The following is a 23313-nucleotide window of genomic DNA, read 5'->3' as shown; positions in this document are numbered from 1 at the left end:
GAAGGTAGAGCTTTCAAATGCCTTTGCTGACTTGCATATAAGAGCACAAGCTAAAGGCAAATTACATATTAATACTTACCATCATTTACTGGATAGCAAAAAAGAATAGGAAATAGATTAAGCATGCCCTCTACCATCCATGTCTCTGAGGTTAGCAGATCACCTTAATTAATCATATAGCCTGTAATAATTAGTTATTTCAGTAGGGTTTCTAGAAATGTTTCAGGTACTTTGTTCATCCCACTCATTTAATAGGAAATGCCTAGAACATCATTAAGTGATGCAGAAATCTGAGAAGGGTTAATGCCAATAATCTATCTAAAATGGCTCAGAATCATTGGATGTCATTTATTTATCTTCATGACTCTCTCCTGTGAGATAATGCATATCAGATCAAAATTTAAATACAATTATATTTCTCACTAGGAATCTTAAATAGTAAAAACAAAAATACAATAACATGCATTTCTCTCAATTACTGTCATTCTCTTCATCTGAAGTCTGCCTCCTGTGAAAAGAAAAGTTCTTATCTGTTGACTTATCTGTCCATGTCAAATTTGGGCTAGGGTTTCTTTTTGATTAGGAATTCATTCTCTTTTGAGGGGTAAATTCAAATAGTCAATACCAAACTTTTAAACTTGGTACTGATCCAAAATTAGGTTTGCCAGATTTAGTAATTAAGAATACAGGAGGCTCAGTTAAGTTTGAATTATTTCTAGTTGCCTATGGATATGTACATTGAGAGGCCTGCATGCATTGAGATGGTAATCCCTTGCAATATTTTTCTTTGCCTCAGCTCTTAGGCAATTAGAAATAATACAAATTTTACTGGGCCTCCAGTATTTTTAGCTGTTCCATTGGGCATTTCTGTCCAAGATTAGTGTTCTTTAGGACACACCATTTAAGAAATATATTGTTCTGTGTTCATGGCTTACATTTGCTTCATCTGTAACATATATAACCATTGTTCAGCAGTGATGGAAACTGTGAGGAAATAATTGTTCCTTCTCAATTGTCTGTATAGATTGCCTCTTAATTTCCTGGCACTCTGACTCTTCAAAAAGTCCTAGAAACTTCAGTTAATGAAACTGAATGGGTTTCAGCTTGCTGTACTTTTGACGTCACCTCTCTTTAATAAAATTTCATTTTTGGAAATATTTCAAATACATAGAGTACTTTCAGACTGAGATAGTTAACAGCCCTGCATCATTTATAAAATTCTCTATGTCTAGGCTTTTCTAACTGACTATTTTGTGTACTTGTCAGCTCTCATTGCCACTGTCTCCTGGTGAAATAAGCTCCAAGTTTACTAATAATTTCATGCTTGTATTATCCCCACTAAAACCCTAAGTTTGAGGTTATTGGCACTTGCAGTCAATAGAAAATTTGCCTCAAACATGCTAGAATTAACCATTTAAATTAATATGATTAATCCAATAGAACCGAATTTATATACTTACCATTCAGAGTGCTTCTATCAATCAAATTCGTATCAACTGGCCAATAACTTCCATCTCCATGGCGACCTGTTCATTGGGAAAATATATCAGAATGTTAGTGGACCTACAACATGGAAACACAAGTGAAACAAAACAGACAACAATAGTATTTAAAAATAAAAAAACTGAGTAAGATTAAATTTATCTACCTCAAAGACAGCCTGAAAATAGTGATACCATTATACTTTGCAAGAAAATGCTATTTTCTATGTGTGAGGAAAAATCTGTCATGAAAATACTCTTCTAAACAAGCTAAAGCTGACCCCTCACTTCCTCTTTTTTTTCCTCCAATATCCTTGTTAACAGGCCGCCAACAGGTACATCAGTGTTGATCTAAGTGTTTATCTTGAACATCTCCGAACAGAAGGAACGGGGGTGTTGGCTCCTAGAGAGACAGAGCCCGCCTACTCCTTGCTTCAAGGGGTCTAGTCTAGGCTGTTGCCCACTAGACGTGATTTTGTGGCAAATTAGCATTACTAGTTTACAAGGGGACAGTACTTTTTGCCTGGTAAGTTGTCTTTGTGTTATATGCCAAGTAGGTGCCTGAGAATGAACTATTGAATATGGAATAAAGACTAGGGGGTGTGTCACAATCCACATAGCCTATTTCTTACAAATACACTAAGAAACAAGGTTTCTTGAGCATCACATTATTGGAAGCACTGCCTTCTAATAGGTGTTCAACAATTACAAGAGTAGTCTTTAAGAGAACTGAGCCAGACATTAACCAGAAGTAATTATGCTATCATCCACATTTAATTAACAGTTTTTCACTACAGGTAATTCCCTTTTCTATTGGTATGTTTGTAGAACTGTAATTATTTGATTAGATTTTGAGTTCTAGAATATCTATTAGAAAAAAAAAACATTTGGGAATTGAATCTCTATACAAACACAAGAGTGCAGATAATTCTTTATTCACTTTGGAGTGTGATTTCTGAAAGTGGTTATCATCAGTGGGTGATGTTGAGGAAGCCAGCTAGGATAACACTCATTGTTTTTGTCAGATTTACAGATTTTTTTTTTTTTCTTTTTGAAGACTTCCAAGTCCTGCTCCTGTGGCATTCCTCTGCATACCAAACTTTCTATAGTTAGCGCTTTTAACTACAGCTTTTCCAAGAGCTTGTCATTTTATTTGCAAAAGAATTGTGACGAAACAAGTCTTGTTACCAGACCATGCATTCATAATTTTTAAAAAAATTCTTTCAGTGTCAAGAGTATGAAAATACTCTTCTAAACAAGCTAAAGCTGACCCCTCACTTCCTCTTTTAAGTTTCCAGCAAGCATTGATAAATTAATCCAATCACATTATGTTCTGTCTCCAGGATAAATTGGTACATTTAAAATCTGCTGGTCAATGGCTCTGGGTATACAAACAAGTGGGAATTAGGATGGAGGTTCCGGTGTGTGAAGCAGGAAGGAATGGTGGTGACTGGGCTTCCCTAGTGGCTTGGATGGTGAAGAATCCACCCGCAATGTAGAAGACACAGGTTCGATTCCTGGGTCAGGAAGATCCCCTGGAGAACGGGATGGCTACGCACCCCAATATTCTTGCCTGGGAAATCCCATGGACAGAGGATTCTGATGGGCTACACTCCATGGGGTCACAAAGAGTTGGTCATGACTGAGTGACTTAAAAAAGAATGAAATAAACAATTGTGAAGACATTTTGGGGGGCGATGACTGAAACATAGATAAGCCTAACCCTTTCCCCAAGCACCTTGTTTGTGTAACTCTGACACACCTGGGATTTCAATAAGCGTTGCCCACAGGACACCGACAGATCAAGGTTGGAAGAAATGAAGTGAGACAGAAGTTCTGTATGAATATTAAGATGACTTTTCGCACAGCTGAAAGCAACTAGATCGCAAAGCAGTCAGCCAAAAGAGATGCTAACAGCCCCGTCACTTAAGCCACTAAAGCAATAAATGATTCCTGTTGGGAGTCATTCTGTATTGGCTGGAAATTAGGTACATAGCCTGTGGAGGATTTTTCCTATTCCTCTAGCATCCTGACAAATGTCTTTTTAATGAACTTTCTTACTCTCCCAGCTAGTTTGTGGGAAGATGCAGAAACAAGCCCCTGAGCACATCCATATATTACTTAAACATAAATCTCTGTGGGTATAGCACCCTTTAGACTCAGTGAGGCTATTGATTACATGGTGAATTCCAATATGCAGAAGAATATCCGATGTCATACGGTTAGAGCTCTGTGTAAGATAGAGGAACTCGAGATACTTTTGAAATAAGAGAGCAGCTGAAAACTTAAGCATTCTACTCACATAATCTAAGGTACTGACATCAGTTAATATTTTGTTGGTTATAATTAGATGGATACCATGAAAGAAAATTAAGTAACTCTTAACAAATCCAACAGGAAACACTTTAAGGAAACTTGATATCATCAACAAGCAAGATTGCACCTCTTCAGCAAAGACACACAAAACTCATTGTGGGGATATCGAGGAGTCTGGGATCTCTTTATTTAAAGATGTGGAATCAAATATCATTTTGTGTGCTTCTATGTTTTTGTTCTCTAAAATATGTCTTTTAAATCCCAAGAAGTCTTTTTATGGGCAAATTGGGTAAGTGTGTGTGTGTGTGTTTGGTTACTCAGTCACGTCAGACTCTTTGCAACACCATGGGCTGTAATCTGTCAGGCTCCTCTGTCCATGGAATTTTCCAGGCAAGAATACTGGAGTGGGTTGCCATTTCCTCATCCTAGGGATCTTCCCATTCCAGGGATAGAATCCACATCTCCTGCACTGGCAGGCAGATGATCCACCACAAATAACAAGTTAAAAACAGAAGATTCTCCTGCATTCTTAAGGCAAGAATCACAAAATTGTCAGATGAAACACTGGACTATTACTGTTTCTCATGTCAAAAGGGCTTTTTGCTGTAGTTGAAACATTAGATGTGTTTAGTAAACTTGGTGAATTTCATAAGCACTGATTAAGGGAAAGAGTGACCTAATTAGACTGTGGAAGATGAAAAGTCACTTAAAGGCAAAGATATAAACTACTATTCGTTCCCAGAGGTCTTAATTTTTTAATGGGGCATAAAACTGATAATAATTCACTCAAAATATACTAAGTGCCCACTACAGGCAAGGCATAGTCCTCGATGCTCATGGGAGGGGTAGCATAAAAAGATTTATTAGATATAGAACCTGCCAAGACAGATAGTGTTGGCTCACAGAATCCAAATCCTATACAGGACTATTTATGGTTAATATTAGCTAATATCAAAACATTTTTAACTTATTCTGACTTTAAAGATTTAAGAATAAGTTAACTCCTACTATAAAATAACTATTACTAAATTGATTTACTATTACTATAAAATCACTATTAGGTTTCAGTTAAAATATCTTTCATTTATCTAGTATTTTTAAAAGAAGTACATGCAAATAAAAGATAATGTGTTATTTTTAGTCTTGTACATTTCACAATTAAATTTATCTTAAATCCATTGATTCCATTTTTTGCTTATGGTACTAGATCTCTAACATTTTTCAAAATTAAAAATTACAAATAAGTAATAAATATATGGATATTTAAACACGACATTTGTGGAGGTAATACATGTGAATGTATGAAATTTTTAAAAATTATTCAAATAAAGCTCCACATAGTTCAAAAAACTAGAGATAGGTAGTTTCTTTTTTCATTAAGGAATTAGTAATATGATTTTACAGGAACAACAGGAATGAAAATGTACTATGTAAATATAGTATTATATTCTCAAGAATATAAAGAAGAGCTCTTGTGTTACTCTGTACCCAAATCACCTAATAGAAATTAGGGTGAGGAACAGAATTAAGATGATAAAGTAACGAATCTCCTAACCAACCATGGATTTCATCTAGATAATTTCATCCAAAAAACCATTTCTTCCAAAAAGTTTTGATAACTGAAGCAAAGCACCTTTCTCTGGTTTCAGAAAGAAGAGGAAAAAAAAAAAAAAAAAGGACATGATCCTATATTTGACTTGAAAAGAGGAAGACTGGGACTTTTTCAAGTTATTTAAAAATAGTTTATACAGTCTTAACTTTATTGTATTTACATACCTTTAAGGAAGGTCCAAACCAAAAAATTCATGCTCCTCCACTGTTTACACTCTTTAAACAGTATAAATGCTAAAGTCACTTAAAGAGTTATTTTCTATGCTTTATTTAAAGGATAGATCATCTTATTTTGGCAAGAGAAACAAACTCCCTTAGGTAAAAGTTAGTCTCCATGATTTTCTTACTAGCTACTCTCTGGATTGAGAGAAAAATGAGCAGAGGTAACATAAATTCTTTCGGGATGTGTGCTCATTATTAATTTCTTGGTGCTTACCACAGTGACATTTATACCATATTCTCAATACTTGATAAGTGACTAAACTGAGAACACTTTGTAATGTGTTAATAACAAACATACTGTAAGTTATTACTATTACACCTTAATGTTTATGTTATTCTTACATTATTACTTAAAATATTGCTTCTATATTTGTACTGAAGTGTGTGTATGTGTGTAAAATTAAACAGTATAATGTTTACATCAGACATGAAGTTTTAATACATATGGGCAAATGAAGAATATTCCCTATGGTAAAACTGTTTAGCACCTCAGTTTAGTTCAGTTACTCAGTCGTGTCCAACTCTTGGTGACCCCATGGACTACAGCACGCCAGGCCTCCCTGTCCATCACCAGCTCCCCAAGTTTACTCAAACTCATGTCCATGAGTCGGTGATGCCATCCAGCCATCTCATCCTCTGTCTCCCCTTCTCCTCCTGCCCCCAATCCCTCCCAGCATCAGGGTCTTTTCAAATGAGTCAGTTCTTCACATCAGGTGGCCAAAGTATTGGAGTTTCAGCTTCAGCATCAGTCCTTCCATTTAATATTCAGGACTGATTTCCTTTGGAATGGAGTTGTTGGATCTCTTTGCTGTGTAAGGGACTCTCAAGAGTCTTCTCCAACACCCGAGTTCAAAAGCCTCAATTCTTTGGTGTTCAACTTTCTTTACGACTACTGGAAAAACCATAACTTTGACTAGACAGACCTTTGTTGACAAAGTAATGTCTCTGCTTTTTAATATGCTGTGTATGTTGGTCATGGCTTTTCTTCCAAGGAGCAAGCGTCTTTTAATTTCATGGCTGTAGTCACTATCTGCAGTGACTTTGGAGCCCCCCCCCCCAAAAAAAAAGTCTGTAGAAAAGATTAATTCAACTAGAATTTGAGTTCTAGAGTGGTTTTTCTGAGTGGATGTTTATAAGTTCAGAAAGGAATGAATGGATATTTATTCTGCAGAGGACATAGAAAAAGTTGAATGTGGTAGTTCTAATCTATTTTCAATCCATTCTTCCTGACTGAAGTTAACAGAGGGTCCTTCAGAATGGAACTCACACAATCGATCCCAAGATATGGGCCATAATCTAAATCAAATGGACAGACTGGTTGTCTAGCATTCATTCAATATATATCCTCCCAAGGATACAGAGCACTGAGATATCTTCTTGATCTTAGAAATTGTTTCATTGAAGATAATTCTGGTGATAATGAAGGGAAGTGCATTGATTTCCTGTCTTGTATACCAGTGGATAAAGATAATGCATTAATGTCATGTGAATATAATTTTACTGCTCAGTACACAGATCATATTGAGATATATTTAAAGCAGATGCTTTTCCAGAGGTTGAAAAATGTGGCTAAGAGTTGGTAACCCTGCTGACTTTGAAAAAAGGTATGAAAACTAGGCAGCAAAATCATAGCCTATGACTAGGATATTTCAAACATATATTAACAAAAAAAATGAATGAGCTCTTTTCATCTTTTCCTCAGGTTCAACACATTGTTTTCAAGCTAACGTGAAAGAAAGTTCACTGATTAAAAGAAAGTATAATATTACTACTTCATATACAAGGGCAACTAGCATGTACTGAGGTTGCATTGTTGTTATTCAGTTGCTAAGCCATGTCCTAATCTTTGTGACCTCATGAACTGCAGCACACCAGGCTCCTCTGTCCTCCACTATCACCCGGAGTTTGTTCAAATTCATCTCCATTGAGTTGGTGATGCTAACCATCTCATCCTCTGTCACCTGCTTCTCTTGCCTTCAATATTTCCCAGCATCAGTGTCTTTTCAAATGAGTCTGTTCTTCACATCCATCAGGTGGCCAAATTATTGGAGCTTCAGCTTCAGCATCAGTCCTTCCAAGGAATATTCAGGACTGATTTCCTTTAGGATGGACTGATTGGATCTCCCTGCAGTCCAAGGGATTCTCAATAGTCTTATCCAACACCACAGTTAGAAAGCATCAATTCTTGGGGCTCACACCTCTTTATGATTCAAATCTCATATCTGTACATGACTACTGGAGAAACCATTGCTTTAATTATATGGACCCTTGTCAGCAAAGTGATGTCTCTGTTTTGAAATATGCTGTCTAGGTTTGTCATAGTTTTCCTTCATGAGTGCAGTCACTACTGCAGTGATTTTGGAATACAAAAAAATAAAATATGTCACTGCTTCTGCTTTTTTTCCTTCTACTGGCCATGAAGTGATGGGACTGGATGTCATGATCTTAGTTTTTTGAATGCTGAGTTTCAAACCAGCCTTTTCACTCTCTTCTTTCACCCTTATCAATAGTCTCTGAACTTTCTACCAGCAAAGTGGTGGTAGAGGCTGGTGGTAGAGGTAGATATATAGAGCCTCTATATATCTGAGGCTGTTGATATCTCTCCCAGCAGTCTTGCTTCCAGCTTGTGATTCATCCATTCAAGCATTTTGAATGATGTACTCTGCATATAAGTTAAATAAGCAGGGTGACAATATACAGCCTTGACGTACTCCTTTCACAATTTTGAAACAGTCTGTGTTCCATGTCCAGGTCTAACTGTTGCTTCTTGACCCATGTACAGGTTTCTTAGGAGACAGGTAAAATGGTTTGGTATTCCCATCTCTTTAAGAATTTTCCACAGTTTTCTGTAATCCACACAATCAAAAGCCTTAGCATAGTCAATGGACTGAAGTAGATGTTTTTCTCAAACTTCCCTACTTTCTCCATGATCCAGTAAATGTTGGAAATTTGATCTCTGGATCCTCTGTCTCTTTGAAACACAGCTAGTACACCTGGAAATTCTTGGTTCATATACTGCTGAAGTCTGGCTTGAAGGATTTTGAACATAACCTTGCTATCATGTTACTGCAGATGGTGACTGCAGCCATGAAATTAAAAGATGCTTACTCCTTGGAAGAAAAGTTATGACCAACATAGACAGCATATTGAAAAGCAGAGGCATTACTTTGCCAACAAAGGTCCATCTAGTCAAAGTTATGATTTTTCCAGGAGTCATGTATGGATGTGAGAGTTGGACTATAAAGAAAGCTGAACACCAAAGAATTGATGCTTTTGAACTGTGGTGTTGGAGAAGACTCTTGAGAGTCCCTTGGACTGTAAGGAGATCCAACCAGTCCATCCTGAAGGAAATCAATCCTGAATATTCCTTGGAAGGACTGATGCTGAAGCTGAAACTCCAATACTTTGGCCACCTGATGTGAAGAACCGACTCATTTGAAAAGACCCTGATGCTGGGAAGGATTGAGGGTTGGAGGAGAAGAGGATGACAGAGGATGAGATGGTTAGATAGCATTACTGATTCAATGGACATGAGTTTGAGTAAACTTCAGGAGTTGGTGATGGACAGGGAGGCCTGGCATGCTGCAGTCCATGGGGTCGCAAAGAGTTGGACACGACTGAGTGACCGAACTGAACTTGCTATCATGTGAAATGAGTGCAATTATACAGTAGTTTGAACATTCTTGGCATTGCCTTTCTTTGAGATTGGAATGAAAAACTGACCTTTTCCAGTCCTGTGGCCATTGGTGTGTTTTCTGAATTTTCTGGTGTATTGAGTTCAGCACTTTAACAGCATACTCTTTTATGATTTTAAATAGCTCAGCTAAAATTCCTTCACTTTCAGTAACTTTGCTCATAGCAGTGCTTCCTAAGGCCCGACTGACCTCACAGTCCAGGATATCCAGCTCTAGGTGAGTAACCACAGCACCATGGTTATCTGGGTCATTAAGACTTTTTTTTATAGTCCTTCTGTGTATTCTTGCCATATCTTCTTAGCCTCTTCTGGCCTGTTAGATCCTTGCTGTTTCTGTCCTTTACATGCTCATCCTTGCATGAAATGTTCCCCTGATATCTCCAATTTTCTTGAAGAGATCTCTAGTTTTTCCCATGACATTGTTTTCCTCTATTTCTCTGCCCTATTCATTTAAGAAGATCTTATCTCTCCTTGCTATTCTCTGGAACTCTGAAGTTGGGTATTTCTCTCAGTTTTTCCCTTGCCTTTTGGTTCTCTTCTTTCTTCAGCTATTTATAAAGCCCCCTCAGATAAACACTTTGCCTTCCTGCATTTCTTTTTCTTTGGGATGGTTTTGGTCACCACCTCCTGTACAATGTTATTCACAGTTCTTCAAGCACTCTGTCTACCAGATCTCATCCCTTGATTCTATTAATCACCTCTACGTATAATCATAAGGGATTTGATTCAGGTCCTACCTGAATGGTCTAATGTTTTCCCTACTTTCTTCAATTTAAGCCTGAATTTTGCAATACGGAGCTGATGATGTGAGCCACAGTCAGCTCCATGTCTTGTTTTTGCTGACTGTATAGAGCTTCTCCATCTTTGGCTGCAAAGAACATAATCAGTCTGAGTTTGGTATTGACCATCTGGTGATGTCCATGTGTAGAGTCATCTCATGTTGCTGGAAAAAGTGTGCTTGCTATGGCGTGTGTTCTCTTAACAAATCTCTGTTTGCCTTTGCCCTGCTTCATCTTGTACTCCAAGGCCAAACTTGCCTGTTATTTCAGGGGTCTCTTGACTTCCTATTTTTGTATTCTAATCTTGTATGATGAAAAGGACTTTTATTCTTTTTATCTTTTTTGCTGCTAGTTCTAGAAGGTCTTCCAGATCTTCACAGAATCAGGCAATTTCAGCTCTTCACCATCATTGTTTGGGCACAGACTTGGATTACTGTGATTTGAATGGTTTGCCTAGGAAATGAGCTGAGATCATTCTGTCAGTTTTGAGATTGCACCCAAGTACTGCATTTTGAACTTCTGTTAACTTGGAGGGTCCCTCTGCTTCTTCTAAGGGGTTCTTGCCCACAGTAGTGGATATAATGGGCATCTGAATTAAATTCACCTGTTCCCATCCACTTTGGTTAACTGTCTAAGATATTCATGTTCACTCTTGCCATCTCCTGCTTGGCCACGTCCAGTTATTTACCTTGATTCATGGACCTAACATTCCAGGTTCCTATGCAGTATTGTTCTTGATAGCATCAGACTTTCCTTTCATCACCAGACCCATCCACATCTGAGCACCATTTCCACTTTGGCCCAGCCTCTTCATTATTTGTGGAGCTATTATAGTAATTGCCTTCTGCTCTTCCGCAGTAGCATATTGGACACCTTCCAACCTGGGGTGGGGGTTGGTGGTGGTGGGCTCATCTTCTGGTGTCATACTTTCTGCCTTTTCATACTGTTCATGGGGTTCTCCAGGCAAGAATACTGGAGTAGGTTACCATCCCCTCCTCCAGCGAACCGCGAACCAGGTGTTATCAGAACTCTTCACTGTGATCTGTCCGTCCTGGGTAGCTCTGCACAGCATGGTTCCTAGGTCCATTGAGTTATGCAAGCCCCTTTGCCAGCACAAGGCTGTGACCCATGATGGGGATGATTAAGGTTTTGTGCTCAAGGGTCCTGTGGCAAGTCTACAAGCAATAATTGACGGGAACGGGAATGCATTTGGTGACCTACTCTAGTCAGACCCAGTGCAAGAGAACCAAATAAGCTATTGTCCATCTTTTCCTTGACCACAAGAGGCATTTCTTTGGGGGGTTCTGATTTCTGCCTTTATGCCATAACATTGCAGGTGGATTCTTTACCAGCTGAGCCACAAAGGAAGTCCAAGCCTACTGGAATGAGTAGCCTATCCCTTCTCCAGGGGATTTTCCCAACCCAGGAATCAACCTGGGGTCTCCTGCATTGTAGGTGGATTATTTACCAACTAAGCTATCAGAGAAGTCCTCTAAAAATCCTTAGAAATCAGCATAAAATATAAGATTATAATTTTATATACAAATGTCATGAATAGAGTGAACATATAGTTATTATGAAGATTAGGATACTTTAAGGGTGAAACAACCTGCTATTATCAATTTTGCCTGGACCCAAGTGTCAATCAGGATACTTCTGGACAAAACAGAAATTTATTTATTCTAGATATGAATAATTTAAACAAATAAACTCTTAATTCCTAGCTCTTGGTTGACACTGCAGTTTGATTCTGGGTCCTGATTCCCTGTTCAGTTCAGTTCAGTCGCTCAGTCGTGTCTGACTCTTTGTGAGCCCATGGATCGCAGCACGCCAGGCCTCCCTGTCCATCACCAACTCCCAGAGTTTACCCAAACTCATGCCCATCGAGTCGGTGATGCCATCCAACCATCTCATCCTCTGTCGTCCCCTTCTCCTCCTGTCCCCAATCCCTCCCAGCATCAGGGTCTTTTCCAATGAATCAACTCTTTGCATGAGGTGGGCAAAGTATTGGAGTGATTCCCTGTAGCACATGCATAATCTTTTGTGGAACATGGCAAATGATGTGTAAAGAAAGTTGTACAAGTGATGTTCTAAACTAGGAAAAAAGTTTACAAACATTTCACTTTTCATCTTTTGCAAATACAGATAAAAAGCAGCACTAGTCCAGACCAACTCATGTCTGGATTTCTAAGCATGCGGCAGATGTCAATCAAAGAAGAGAGAAGAAAGAATTCTTGTATCTATGAAATACATATGCATGTATGATGCTAGGAAAAATATTTTCCTTAGAAAAGACCCTGATGCTGGGAGAGATTGAAGGCAGGAGGAGAAGGGGACGCCAGGGGATGAGATGATTGGATGGCATCATTGACTCAATGGACATGAGTTTGAGTAAACTCCAGGAGTTGGTGAAGGACAGGGAGGCCTGGTGTGCTGCAGTCCATGGGGTCACAAAGAGTCGGACATGACTGAGCGACTGAACTGAAGTGATAAGTATTATCAAATAAACATGTATATGTGTGCTTATCTATTTCAGAAGAACATTGGTTACTGTTATGAACTCTACCACTGCTCATTTTCAACACCTTACAAGGGAGAATGGATTCAAAACTCAAAAGGCAAATATCAGGGGACCAACAGAACCATTCAGATCAATGAGATCTTTAGTTCACAGGAAACAGTTAGCCTCATCAAAGGTTTCAGGAAAGGGAAGCCCATACATTCTGATATATATGACTTAAAGTATAATTAGTCTGTGTCAGTTCATCTGATCACAAAAGAAAACTTGTCAACTGCTCCTGATCACACATGCCATAAGCTCCCGCCTAGGAAAAGTCAAATAAGTTTATTAGCTAGTGCAAACACCATTCACATAAGTTGAGAATAAAACTCCTGTTAAAATTTAATTGTTAACAGAATAAAAAACAGTGATAACTTAATAATATTACTGATATGGTAAAGCTAAATGGTCTCTGAATCATTTCCTCTCACAGGAATCTCTTTGAATACATTCTTTCTGATAATGTATCTGGAATAATGGCCAGCATATGGGTCTAAGAAATCATTTTTAGAGGCAGCCTAGTGTTTATGAAAATCTAAAAAGCATCCTGTTTCTTTAAACATTCTTCCCTGGATGACTAGATCTTCCCAAGACCCTGTCCACTGACCAGACTGAAACATGGAGGTGAGGCTGGGTCTTATGTGGATTATAAAGGAGCAACCATTCCCAAAGTCTATGAGGGTCCATTATAGCTTCCCCCACCTGGACGGTCCACAAGTCTATCCAGAAGGCAGTGTGAGACATGGTTGTGTGTTAGTGAAGTTGCCAAGTAGCACAGCAAGAAGTAACAGAAGAGCATGGATAATCTTTCTTCTCCAAGGGGCTATTATAGGGAAGTTGTAACTGCAGTTTGAAAACTGGAATGGGAGCATCCTGCTGGCTGTACTGTTAGGATGTGGAAATAACAACATGGTTGGAGCACAGAACTTCTTCATTCATGTATCTGTCCATGCTCCATCCATCTAGTCCACAAACGTGTTGAGTGGACTGCCCACTGCTCTAAGCATTAGTAACATAAAAGGACTACTGCAGAGGTTCATAATCTAGTGAGAGAAAATACGTTAAGTGAATAATAATAACTACATTATAAAATTAAAAAGTTAAAAATATATTTTAAGTAGGTGCACATGGAAAAACAGGACTATTGACTATTTCCACCTAGAAAAATGATGGACGGTGTTTCAGGGGTGACATCTGAGGTGACATCACTTAGGGTGACCCCTGAGTTTTCAGGGGTGACACCTGGGAATTAAAAGATGAGTATTAAAGTATCAGAGAAGAAAGAACTGGGTAAACTTAGAGAAGAGGCCAAGATGAAATCATAAAACTCATTATATGCTTTATAAAAGAGTCTAGAGTTTTTCTTATAGGGAACAGATCCACTGAAGGTATTTTAAGCAGAACAGTGACTCAATCAAATATGCATTCTAGAGAGATGATTCTAGCTGAGTGTGAAGAACAAATTAAATACAACAGGAAAGACTCCTATAATAAATAGGGCGAGGATACTATTAATTTCAAATTGATGATGTAGACGTTATTAGCTCCGTTTTATAGATGAGCAAACTGTGGCTCAGAAAGACTGACTAACATACTCCTTTTAAGTGGTTGAATCTGTCCAACTTTGATGTGATGATTTTACCATTATTGAACAATTTAATAAATGAAAGATGACAAGGAAGTGAGTGTGGGCAGAACTTAGAGCATTTCCTAGAGTTATCAGGGCATGTGAGTGGGAGGGCTTTGCCGGGCAGTTTTGACCTAAGATGACAGCTCCCTTTTCAGGAAGGCACACAAGACACAACAGACTTTGGAAAAGATAAGAAATAGTAGTCTCTGTCACCACGCCAAGCGCTGCGACAAGTGAAGGGGGCCCTTCAGAAAAGGCGTGAGAGAAGTGGGCCAAAAGAGCTAGGAAAATGCTTTAAAGAGTTGATGATGGAGAGTGAGGCTCTGTTCCTGTTCCAAATTTTCCTTTCCTCGCCCCGACCCACACTCTCACTCATGCTGTTCCCCTCAAACAATGTTTGATCAGCATCAGTGGTCAAGAGCGAATGGGGTTTGCGGGATTCCGGATGCAGGGGAACGCTGCTGGTCTTCGGGGGTCAGTGTAAACAGTGGCACTTGACGTATTTCAGAGTAAACAGCCCTGAGAACTGCTGTGTTAGAGCAGAGAGAAACAGCAAAAGCCTTGCTACCAATTTATCTCAACCCCAGTCTGTACAGCGGTGCCCTAATTACGCCCTGAACATATTTTGCAATCCTCATTCTTTGAGCAGTTTCTTGCTTTTCCCATTCTAGGGTTTTTCTGAATAAAAGTTCAAGTCATTTTCCCTCTGTAGTCATTTGTGCTGACTCAAGTTTTACTCATATATTTAAACTACTGGATCTTAAGAAGTCTTTTCTGCTACTACTCACAGTGATTCCTATCTGAAACCCTATAACATACATATGCAGATAGTACCACCTGCTTTAGCATTTCACACTTTCCATCTTGGGCTGCTAGTCTTTACATCCTGACTGTAATGTATCTTTTTGAAAATGAACCCATGGAACCATACTTCTTTCTTAAGTTTCATCACACCCAGAAGAGTGCTAGGCAAACAAGTTTTAAACAGGTTGTCAAAAGTGAGTCCAATTGTTTTCATATCGCACATTTGGAATTTCAAAAACTTATCTGCACCCACTACTTTTGATCTTGTTCTTTACACACTCAGGATCATGAGCAGCTGGTTAATGGCAAGTGTATACATTTTCTCTGACGGTAAATCACAGAGAAGGTCAAGAAAGGTGAGGAGGATGAAGAACCTTCACAGAGAAGGGTGAAGGTCAAGAAAAGGACCCAGTGGATCAAAACCATCTACAAATATGACCACCTTTTCCCGAATCACAGAGAACTTGTCTTTCTGTTCAGCTTTAATTTAATACATAAATATTGAAGATACACTTTCCCTGCTGGAAAAAATATTTTCATATCTTTTTCATCCCCCCCAAGATCAATCTCCTATACAGTCATCCCTTAATACCTGCAGGGATTGGATCCAGAACTTGTCTCAGAGGCCAAAATCTATGGATGCTCAAATATAATAGGTAAACACAGGACAGGATTCAACACTGACTGAATCTGCAGGTTTGGAACAGGAAGATAGGGAAGGCTGACCGCACAGCATCCCACAGGCATGAGCACTATTACTTTTGGGTTTTTCCAAACAATATTTTGGATGAGATGGTAAAGTCTATCTTTCCAGATCACTCTGTTTCCCAAATATCTGTGTCATAATTCAATTCAACAAACTCTTATCAGTCAACTATAATATGATAGGTTCATAACTAGATATTGGGGATGTAGGGAGGCAGAGATGACAATGTGAATGAGACTAGCCCTTTGCCACCAAAGAATCTGCAATCTGGCCTAGACGTTGGGGTCCATGCACAGATGAACTATAAGAAACAAACAGCATAGCAGCGACTACACTGGGTGTTGAGGACACAGAGAAGAATAAATGGCCAGAAAGGTAACAAAGACTTCCTGGATAAAAGACAATTGAGAAGAAGCCTTCAGAGATAAGGACTCATCTCGGAAAGGGAGAATGTGCTGCTGAGGCTAAAAGGACAGCAGGAGTTAGAGCGTGGAGTTCTAAAAATACTTTTCATCCAGAGTGATTTGTGGATCTTTGCTAATAGACAGTGACATTCGTGGGGGGATAAACTGGCTGTGAGTCTAGAAGGGGAAATTTGAGGTCAGACAACCAGGACCTTGATGTCAAAGGACTGACTTCATTCCTTAAGTAACAGTGAACCATCTGTGTTTCAGGAAGAAAACTGATGAGGCAGAATCCAGGATGATAAAGCAGGCAGAAAATAAAGCTAGGAACTTAATATTTGGCCCATTTCTATGACAAAGAAGGACCTTTGGCATCACAGGGGGCTTGACAATAAAAACTTGCTTAAGATATCTGAGGGCTTATTAAAGAAAATGTCTAGCTTTCAGGTCTGAGAAGATTAAAACTATACCATGAATCATGTTAACTCCTGTGAGCACTAGGTACTTTTTTTTTTTTCTTTCAAAGTTACCTATTAAAACCTAATAACTTCTGAGAGGTTGACTAGGCAGTTTCTTGGTTGCTTGCTGGGAACAGGATATTTTATCAAAAGCACATTACTCATTTGGGGGTCTTTTTTTTTTTTAACACTATAATTTCCAGAATTGCAAAATTCTGGAGCTGAGAAAAACACATGTGAAAGTAGTTTTTTTCAAGGGAGTGTAGCAAGCAGTTGACTAATAAAGTGAGTTGAAATTACAAAGGATAACAGGGTAAAAAGAGGTTTTCATTTTCAATTAAGTGACTCCCATCAAAAGGTGCTAAAGGTGTCAATTTCTCAAACAGCAGCCTAGCTCCTGTGATCCAAATCCTGCAAAATCTGAATTACATTAACTAAATTCCAAGCTTGACTAGACTGCCTTGAAAAGCTCATTTCCCTAAAACTGGAAACAATTAACATTCTGTTTATTCATGAGATTAAACCTGCTGAGGTGGAAAATGGCAGGTGTAATGTCAAGGACTTGGCCTGAATACCCTATTGAGGAAACACAAAGACCTTTAAACTGGGTGAATTTATGGGAAGGGTGTGTAAGTTTCACTTTTTTGATAACAAAGTAGGAGTTGATTAACTTACTGCATTTCCAGAAATTATACATTGGTTCTGAGCAGAGATTCTCAATCTACTTAGCCTGGGTATATATCTCAGCCTAACTCCTTACATACTGTGAGTCTTTGGGCAAGATTTAACCTCTTAAGAGTCTTACTTTCTGCATCTGTAAGGATGTTGTGAGAACTAAATATGCTAGCACAGGCACAACTCACAGAAGAGTGGCAGATATGCAGTGGGAGTGCTGACGTGCAAAGTGCGACCCGACGTGAAGATGCTGTGCCTGGGCTTTATTTTTCTAACCCCAATTCTAAAATTTGATCACCTTAAACTTAAATCAAAGACCATTTGGGCTAAATCATCATTTTACAGGTGAGGATGTTGAGAGGAGTTCAGTCACATGCCCAAATCCGCATGGGAGCTCACAGTGTCAGCATGTTTCTATCATCTCTGGCATCCGATCGTGTTCTGGTTCTCTTCCATCACCCACCGAGCTGAAGGGAAAGCCCGGAGCGTTACCAGCCCTTACCACCATTCAGAGGAGTGTAATTCTCTCTCGGCAGTGAGAGGGCAAGTCTCAGCAGGCCACCTTCATCTGGATCTGAAAACTGGCCTGTGAATTTATGCCTCTTTTCCAGGTCTCCTGTTTTACATCACCCCTCTGCAGGCCGTGGTGAATTAAAGATACTTGACAGTGCTTGAAGCAAGCCATTTTCCCTCATAATTCATATCATCACTGATATAGATCATTTCATGAGGATTCCTCCTTATGGTACTATGTCATGACCTGCACCTGCACCATTGCCCCGGTGGACAAGCACGGAAGCACATATGAAATTGAAACCATTTGTGTTCATGCTAAGAAACACTAGTTTTTACATTATCGACACCTCAACACAGAGGATAACATTTTGGGGTTAAATGCTTCCCTAGTGGCTCAGTTGGTAAAGAATATGCCTGCAATGCAGGAGACCCGGATTGGATCCCTGGGTCAGAAAGATCACCTGGAGAAGGAAATAGCAACCCACACCAGTAGTCTTTCCTGGAGAATTCCATAGACAGAGGAGCCAGGCAAGCTACAGTCCATGGGATCACAAAGAATTGGACACGACTGTGCAACTGCCTTTCCTTTCACTTGCTCAAGGATGTAAAATCAATCAGTTACGATTGAAAGTTTGATCTAATAATTATTTTCAAGAATTGGTCATACTTTATAGTTATGGCTATCCTCCACTGTGATCCCCAAACAAGAAGCTTTAATAAATGCTTCTGTTTGAAGATCTAAAAGGTTTAAGCTGATTGTAGAAAAACGAAAGGCCACTTTTTTCATAAATAGGGCAACAGTCTACAAAGGAAAGACAGCATACTCTGGGAGTCAGAGATAAACATGTTTGAGTTCCAACTCTTCCTGACACTATATCTGAGTGACCTGCACAACAATTCTGTCTGCTTCCTTGTTTGAAAATCTGGAAAGAGAATCAGTGAAAGAACAGTTTTGGTTTTGAAAGTAGATGGTCTGTACTGAATTATGCCCTCCCCATCTCCAAATTCATATGTTGAATTCGTGACACCCAGTGTGACTATATTAGGAGATACAGGTCTTTACAGAAGTACTTGAAGTTAAATGAGGTCATAAGGGTGGGGCCCTGATCCAATAAGATTAGCATCCTTATAAGCGGTCATGAGCTCACTCTCACTCTCTCCACCCTGTGAGGACAATACAGCAAGAAGGCAGCAGTCTGCAAGCCAGGACGAGAGCTCTTACCAGACACTGACCCTGCCAAACCCTGATCTGAGACTTCCAGCCTCCAGAACTATGAGAAAATACACGCTACTTAACACACCCAGACTGTGGTGTTTTGTATTGGCCGCTCGAGCTGACCAAGGCAGTAGGGATAGCACCACGCTTGTGTTTCCCGAGGTAAGGGACTATCAGGATCATATATTCAGTGCTGCCGCCCCACTTAAGGATGACCTCCCGTGTGGTTGTGTATATGTATATGTAGCATGTAGCGGTGGATACACGTGGTGGTTCAAAATAGGGGCTTTGGAAGATGGCTGTCTGGGTTTGAATCACGGTCTGGCTGCCTACCAGCTGTGCGTCTACAGGCAAACGACTTGGACTGTGTGAGCTTCAGCTTCTTTATCAGTAAACTGGGGAGAGTGACAGACTATCTCCCACAGTATCCCCAGGTGGTACTAGTGGTAAAGAACCTGCCTGCCGGTGCAAGAGATGAAAGAGGCGTGGCTTTGATCCCCGGGTCAGGAAGATCCCTTGGAAGAGGGCATGGCAACCCACTCCAGTGTTTTTGCCTGGAGAATCCCAGGGACAGAGGAACCTGGTGAGTTATAGTTCATAGGGTCGCAAAGGATCGGACTTGTCTGCGGTAACAGTAGACACACACATTGTTATGTGGATGAAGTTAGTCAGTACACCTTAAGCTCTCAGAACGGCAACTGGTGCTGAGAGCTTCATAAGGATTAATTTTACCATTATACACACCCACCCAGACAGAGACACACTCACTTTCCCTTCCCTACCTGACCCTCTAAAAGAGTAAATCTGCAATTAACCTCTAAAATCCCATGATTACTTTAAAACTTATTGGCTGCTTGTGCCTACAAGAGACTAGAGAAATAATTAAGATGTGGAAAAAGAGATGTGAAAATGCTAGATCTGATCAATTTACTCTTACATGAAGGGGAAGAGGAGTTCTATGTAAATCATCCATCATTTTCATACAAGCATTGCCGTTACTCATAACAAAACATTTCCCCCCAATCAGAAGCGACTCAAACATAACTGACTTTTTGTTTTCATATTTACGTTCTTCAGGGCAGGTATTAAATACCAAGAAAAGGTAACTGTGACAAGAGATCACAGTGACACTTTTTAAAAACAATCAAAACTTTTCTCAGTTTTTCTCATATGAGTCAAACTTGACTTCCTGCTTTTCTATTTAGGATTCATCTTTGCAAGGTTACCTCTGACCCAGGGTGCTAAATTTTCTCTCTGAGCAAATTTTCTCTCAACAGAAATTCAGCGCTTGTCATAAATATAACTGTAGGATCATTTCACCATGGGAAGGGGACAAATTGGTCTAACAGAGCGCACAATAATGCATATCCAGCTGATTTGCTGTGTACAGAGAGTGGGGATCTTCAGAGCAGCCTTTTCCTATTATTCCCATCAATTTTAAAGGAATCTTTAAACTGGGTTATTTTTTGAGTACTAAGTCTGATTTTGTTTTCAAAGAGTTTTGGATGGCCAACAAATTTTATGTGCTTTCTTCGTAAGAATTTAAAGATCTGGCTTATAACCACTAAATTACACGCTGTCACTCCCTCTCAATTTTACAAGTAATTAGAGTTTGATGTAAAATTTAGAACCTATCAATTTGACCAACTGTATACCACTTGTGTTTGAGTAAGGGACCAAGTAGTATAATATGTGACAGAATCGAAGTAATATTAGATGAAGAAAAAGAACAATTGCCCGAATATATGAACACAGCCACTGGCAATAATTCTTGGGAATTCCTTTTGTTCCAAGTAATTGATCTGATTTCACAGGCAATGTGAGGATCTGAGTAAAATCCATGGAGAGTGTGTGACCAAAGAGACTGTACAAAATATATTTCTTGGTAGCTGAAAATATATTACCAAATAACAAATAACAGGAAAAAAAAATTAAAAGGGATCCAGAAACAATTGAAAATCCATTACATTGAGAAGCTTCAGCATACTGTCACTCAAATGGCTAATAATGTAATTTTTCATCTGGTTCAGTTATTTAAAAAATGTTTTCATATTTTCTTTCTCTCTATATATAGTTTTTCTAAACATAATTTCAAAAATTAGGAGTTGTCTGCCTGTGGAAGCTCCAAATTCACTTAAATTAAGAAAGCTATGCAAAGTTTTAAAAATTATTTTTAATTAAAATTATAAATTCTGCTAATTAACTATTCCAGCTTGAATTTAGATACCACTAATGTTTAGTTTACCTAATAAAATACATGCTAACTGCCAATTACTTATCATTAGTGGCTTTACAAATATTACTGTTTAGTAGATACTGATCTTATGAAAATACTTTAAGTGTAAGAGAGCAGGAATATATAGGTGATTAAGTGAAGTGAAAGTTGCTCAGTCGTGTCCGACTCTTTGCGACCCTGTGGACTGTACAGTCCATGGAATTCTTCAGGCTAGAATGCTGGAATGGGTAGTCTTTCCCTCCTCCAGGGAATCTTTCCAACTCAGGGATCAAACCCAGGTCTCCCACATTGCGGGCGGATTCTTTACCAGCTGAGCCACCAGGGAACCTCAAGAATACTGGAGCAGGTAGCAGATTCCTTCTCCAGCGGATCTTCCTGACCCAGGAATCGAACCAGGGTCTCCTCCATTGCAGACAGATTCTTTACCAACCGAGCTATCAGGGAATGATTCATGGAAACTTTAACCCTGGGTGGACATTTCTGTGCGTTGCATCATTTCTGGTCCTGCCTGTATGAAGTGTTGGCCATGTTCTCTTAAGCAGAGGAATGAAATAAGGACCCAGAGATAAACCTGAATACAGGATCATTAAATAAAATACTGCTCATGGAGACAATCTGTTACTGTTAGTGACACAACATTCAGATTCTTAGTATTTGTCAACAGTTGAAAACTTGTTGAGAAGCATATTTTCCCACGGTCTACACCATGATGCCTTATGAGACATGATGATGGTAGGGAGGTTATGTTGATAATAATGTCTCAAGCAGAGAACAATTACACAAGCTGTGAGTTCTGAACCAATACTCACAACACCAACGGTCACCAGTCACGAGCATTTCCAAACGCTCGCTTTTTGAAGACTATAACATCCTATAAAAATCAAATGCATAAAGTATTCTTTTTTTTTTCCTTCGGCATTCTACTAATTATCCTTCATTTAAAAATAATGGAATCTTAATATATCAGTCTACAAATCATGGTAATAAATTCCTATCTACCTGAGAATTGATGGATTTGATTTATCTCCATTTTCCTTTGTGTAAAACCATCTCTGTTTCTCTACACAAATCAGCTTTTAGCAAATGAATGGAAGGAGGACAAAATACTGTAAGTCAAACTGGCACCTTATTCTTAAAATGATAACTTTCTGGCTTCAAAATGAACAAAAGTACTGCCCTAAAAAAAAGTTGACCTAACTTTGTTTTTATGTATGAGAAGAAGCTCATTGCAGAGGAAAAGCACACGTGATTTATGGGTTTTCTCTGTTGAGCTACAGAACTTTAATCCAGAGCTCATGAAAGGGTGCAAGAGCAGCTTGAAAATTATGCTGAGCTTAATTATACTTAATGTGAATTATTCAGAAGTGCAGACAGAGACTAAAAATTTATTTCATACAAAGAAGCTTGACATTTTAATTGGTCCTTCAGAATGGAGACAAAACAATTTCCTCTCAAGAAAATTTACATCCTCCCTATCAGAGCTGAAACCTCAGCCAAGCAGAACTTCATTAACAAGATTAATTATCACACTAGAGTCTGCTTCATCAGGTGTATGTATGGCCCAGGTAGAAAGAAGAAAATGAAATAATGACTGACATTTCTAAAAGACAGCATTGACTCAAGGAGGGAAAAATGACAGATGAAAACCACCATACCTTGGTCATTAGCCATTTTGTCAGGGTGTTCCACTGTGGAGGAAAGAGAAATAATATTATTAGATTTTGGTAGTTTCCATCAAGAAAGGTGACATTTCTAGTCAATGGTTTTATTAGTGAGTTCTCATATCAAGGCCAATGCCCTATTGAAATAAAATTGATAAGGAGTCAGTTACTGTGATTATTTCAATTAAATTAAAGAAAGAATTTGAAAGTAATATTTTGCTGTGTGAATGTGTTATAAAAAATGTTATTTGTAAGAGTCCTCTAAACACAAACTCAAAAGTATTATCATGCAAGTTTAATAATACAATTAACAGTAATAAATGCATGCTATTACCAAGTAATTA

The 23313-nt window shown here is 38.8% G+C and overlaps 1 protein-coding gene across 1 annotated transcript in view; it reads right to left on the bottom strand.

Annotated features, from left to right (window-relative positions):
* DCC (DCC netrin 1 receptor) overlaps positions 1 to 23313 on the bottom strand; it is an 828232-nt gene that overhangs the window by 101658 nt on the left and 703261 nt on the right. Inside the window, exons 23-24 of the mRNA XM_065934991.1 lie at positions 22964 to 22996; positions 1461 to 1526 (exon numbers count right to left, since the gene is read on the bottom strand). Of these exons, the coding sequence (XP_065791063.1) occupies positions 1461 to 1526; positions 22964 to 22996 (99 nt within the window). The remainder of the gene's footprint in view (positions 1 to 1460; positions 1527 to 22963; positions 22997 to 23313) is intronic.

The sequence above is a fragment of the Muntiacus reevesi genome, chromosome 4 (genome assembly GCF_963930625.1).
Source record: "Muntiacus reevesi chromosome 4, mMunRee1.1, whole genome shotgun sequence".
NCBI classification, from domain to species: Eukaryota; Metazoa; Chordata; class Mammalia; order Artiodactyla; family Cervidae; genus Muntiacus; species Muntiacus reevesi.
This window is presented reverse-complemented; position numbering and strand designations above follow the sequence as displayed.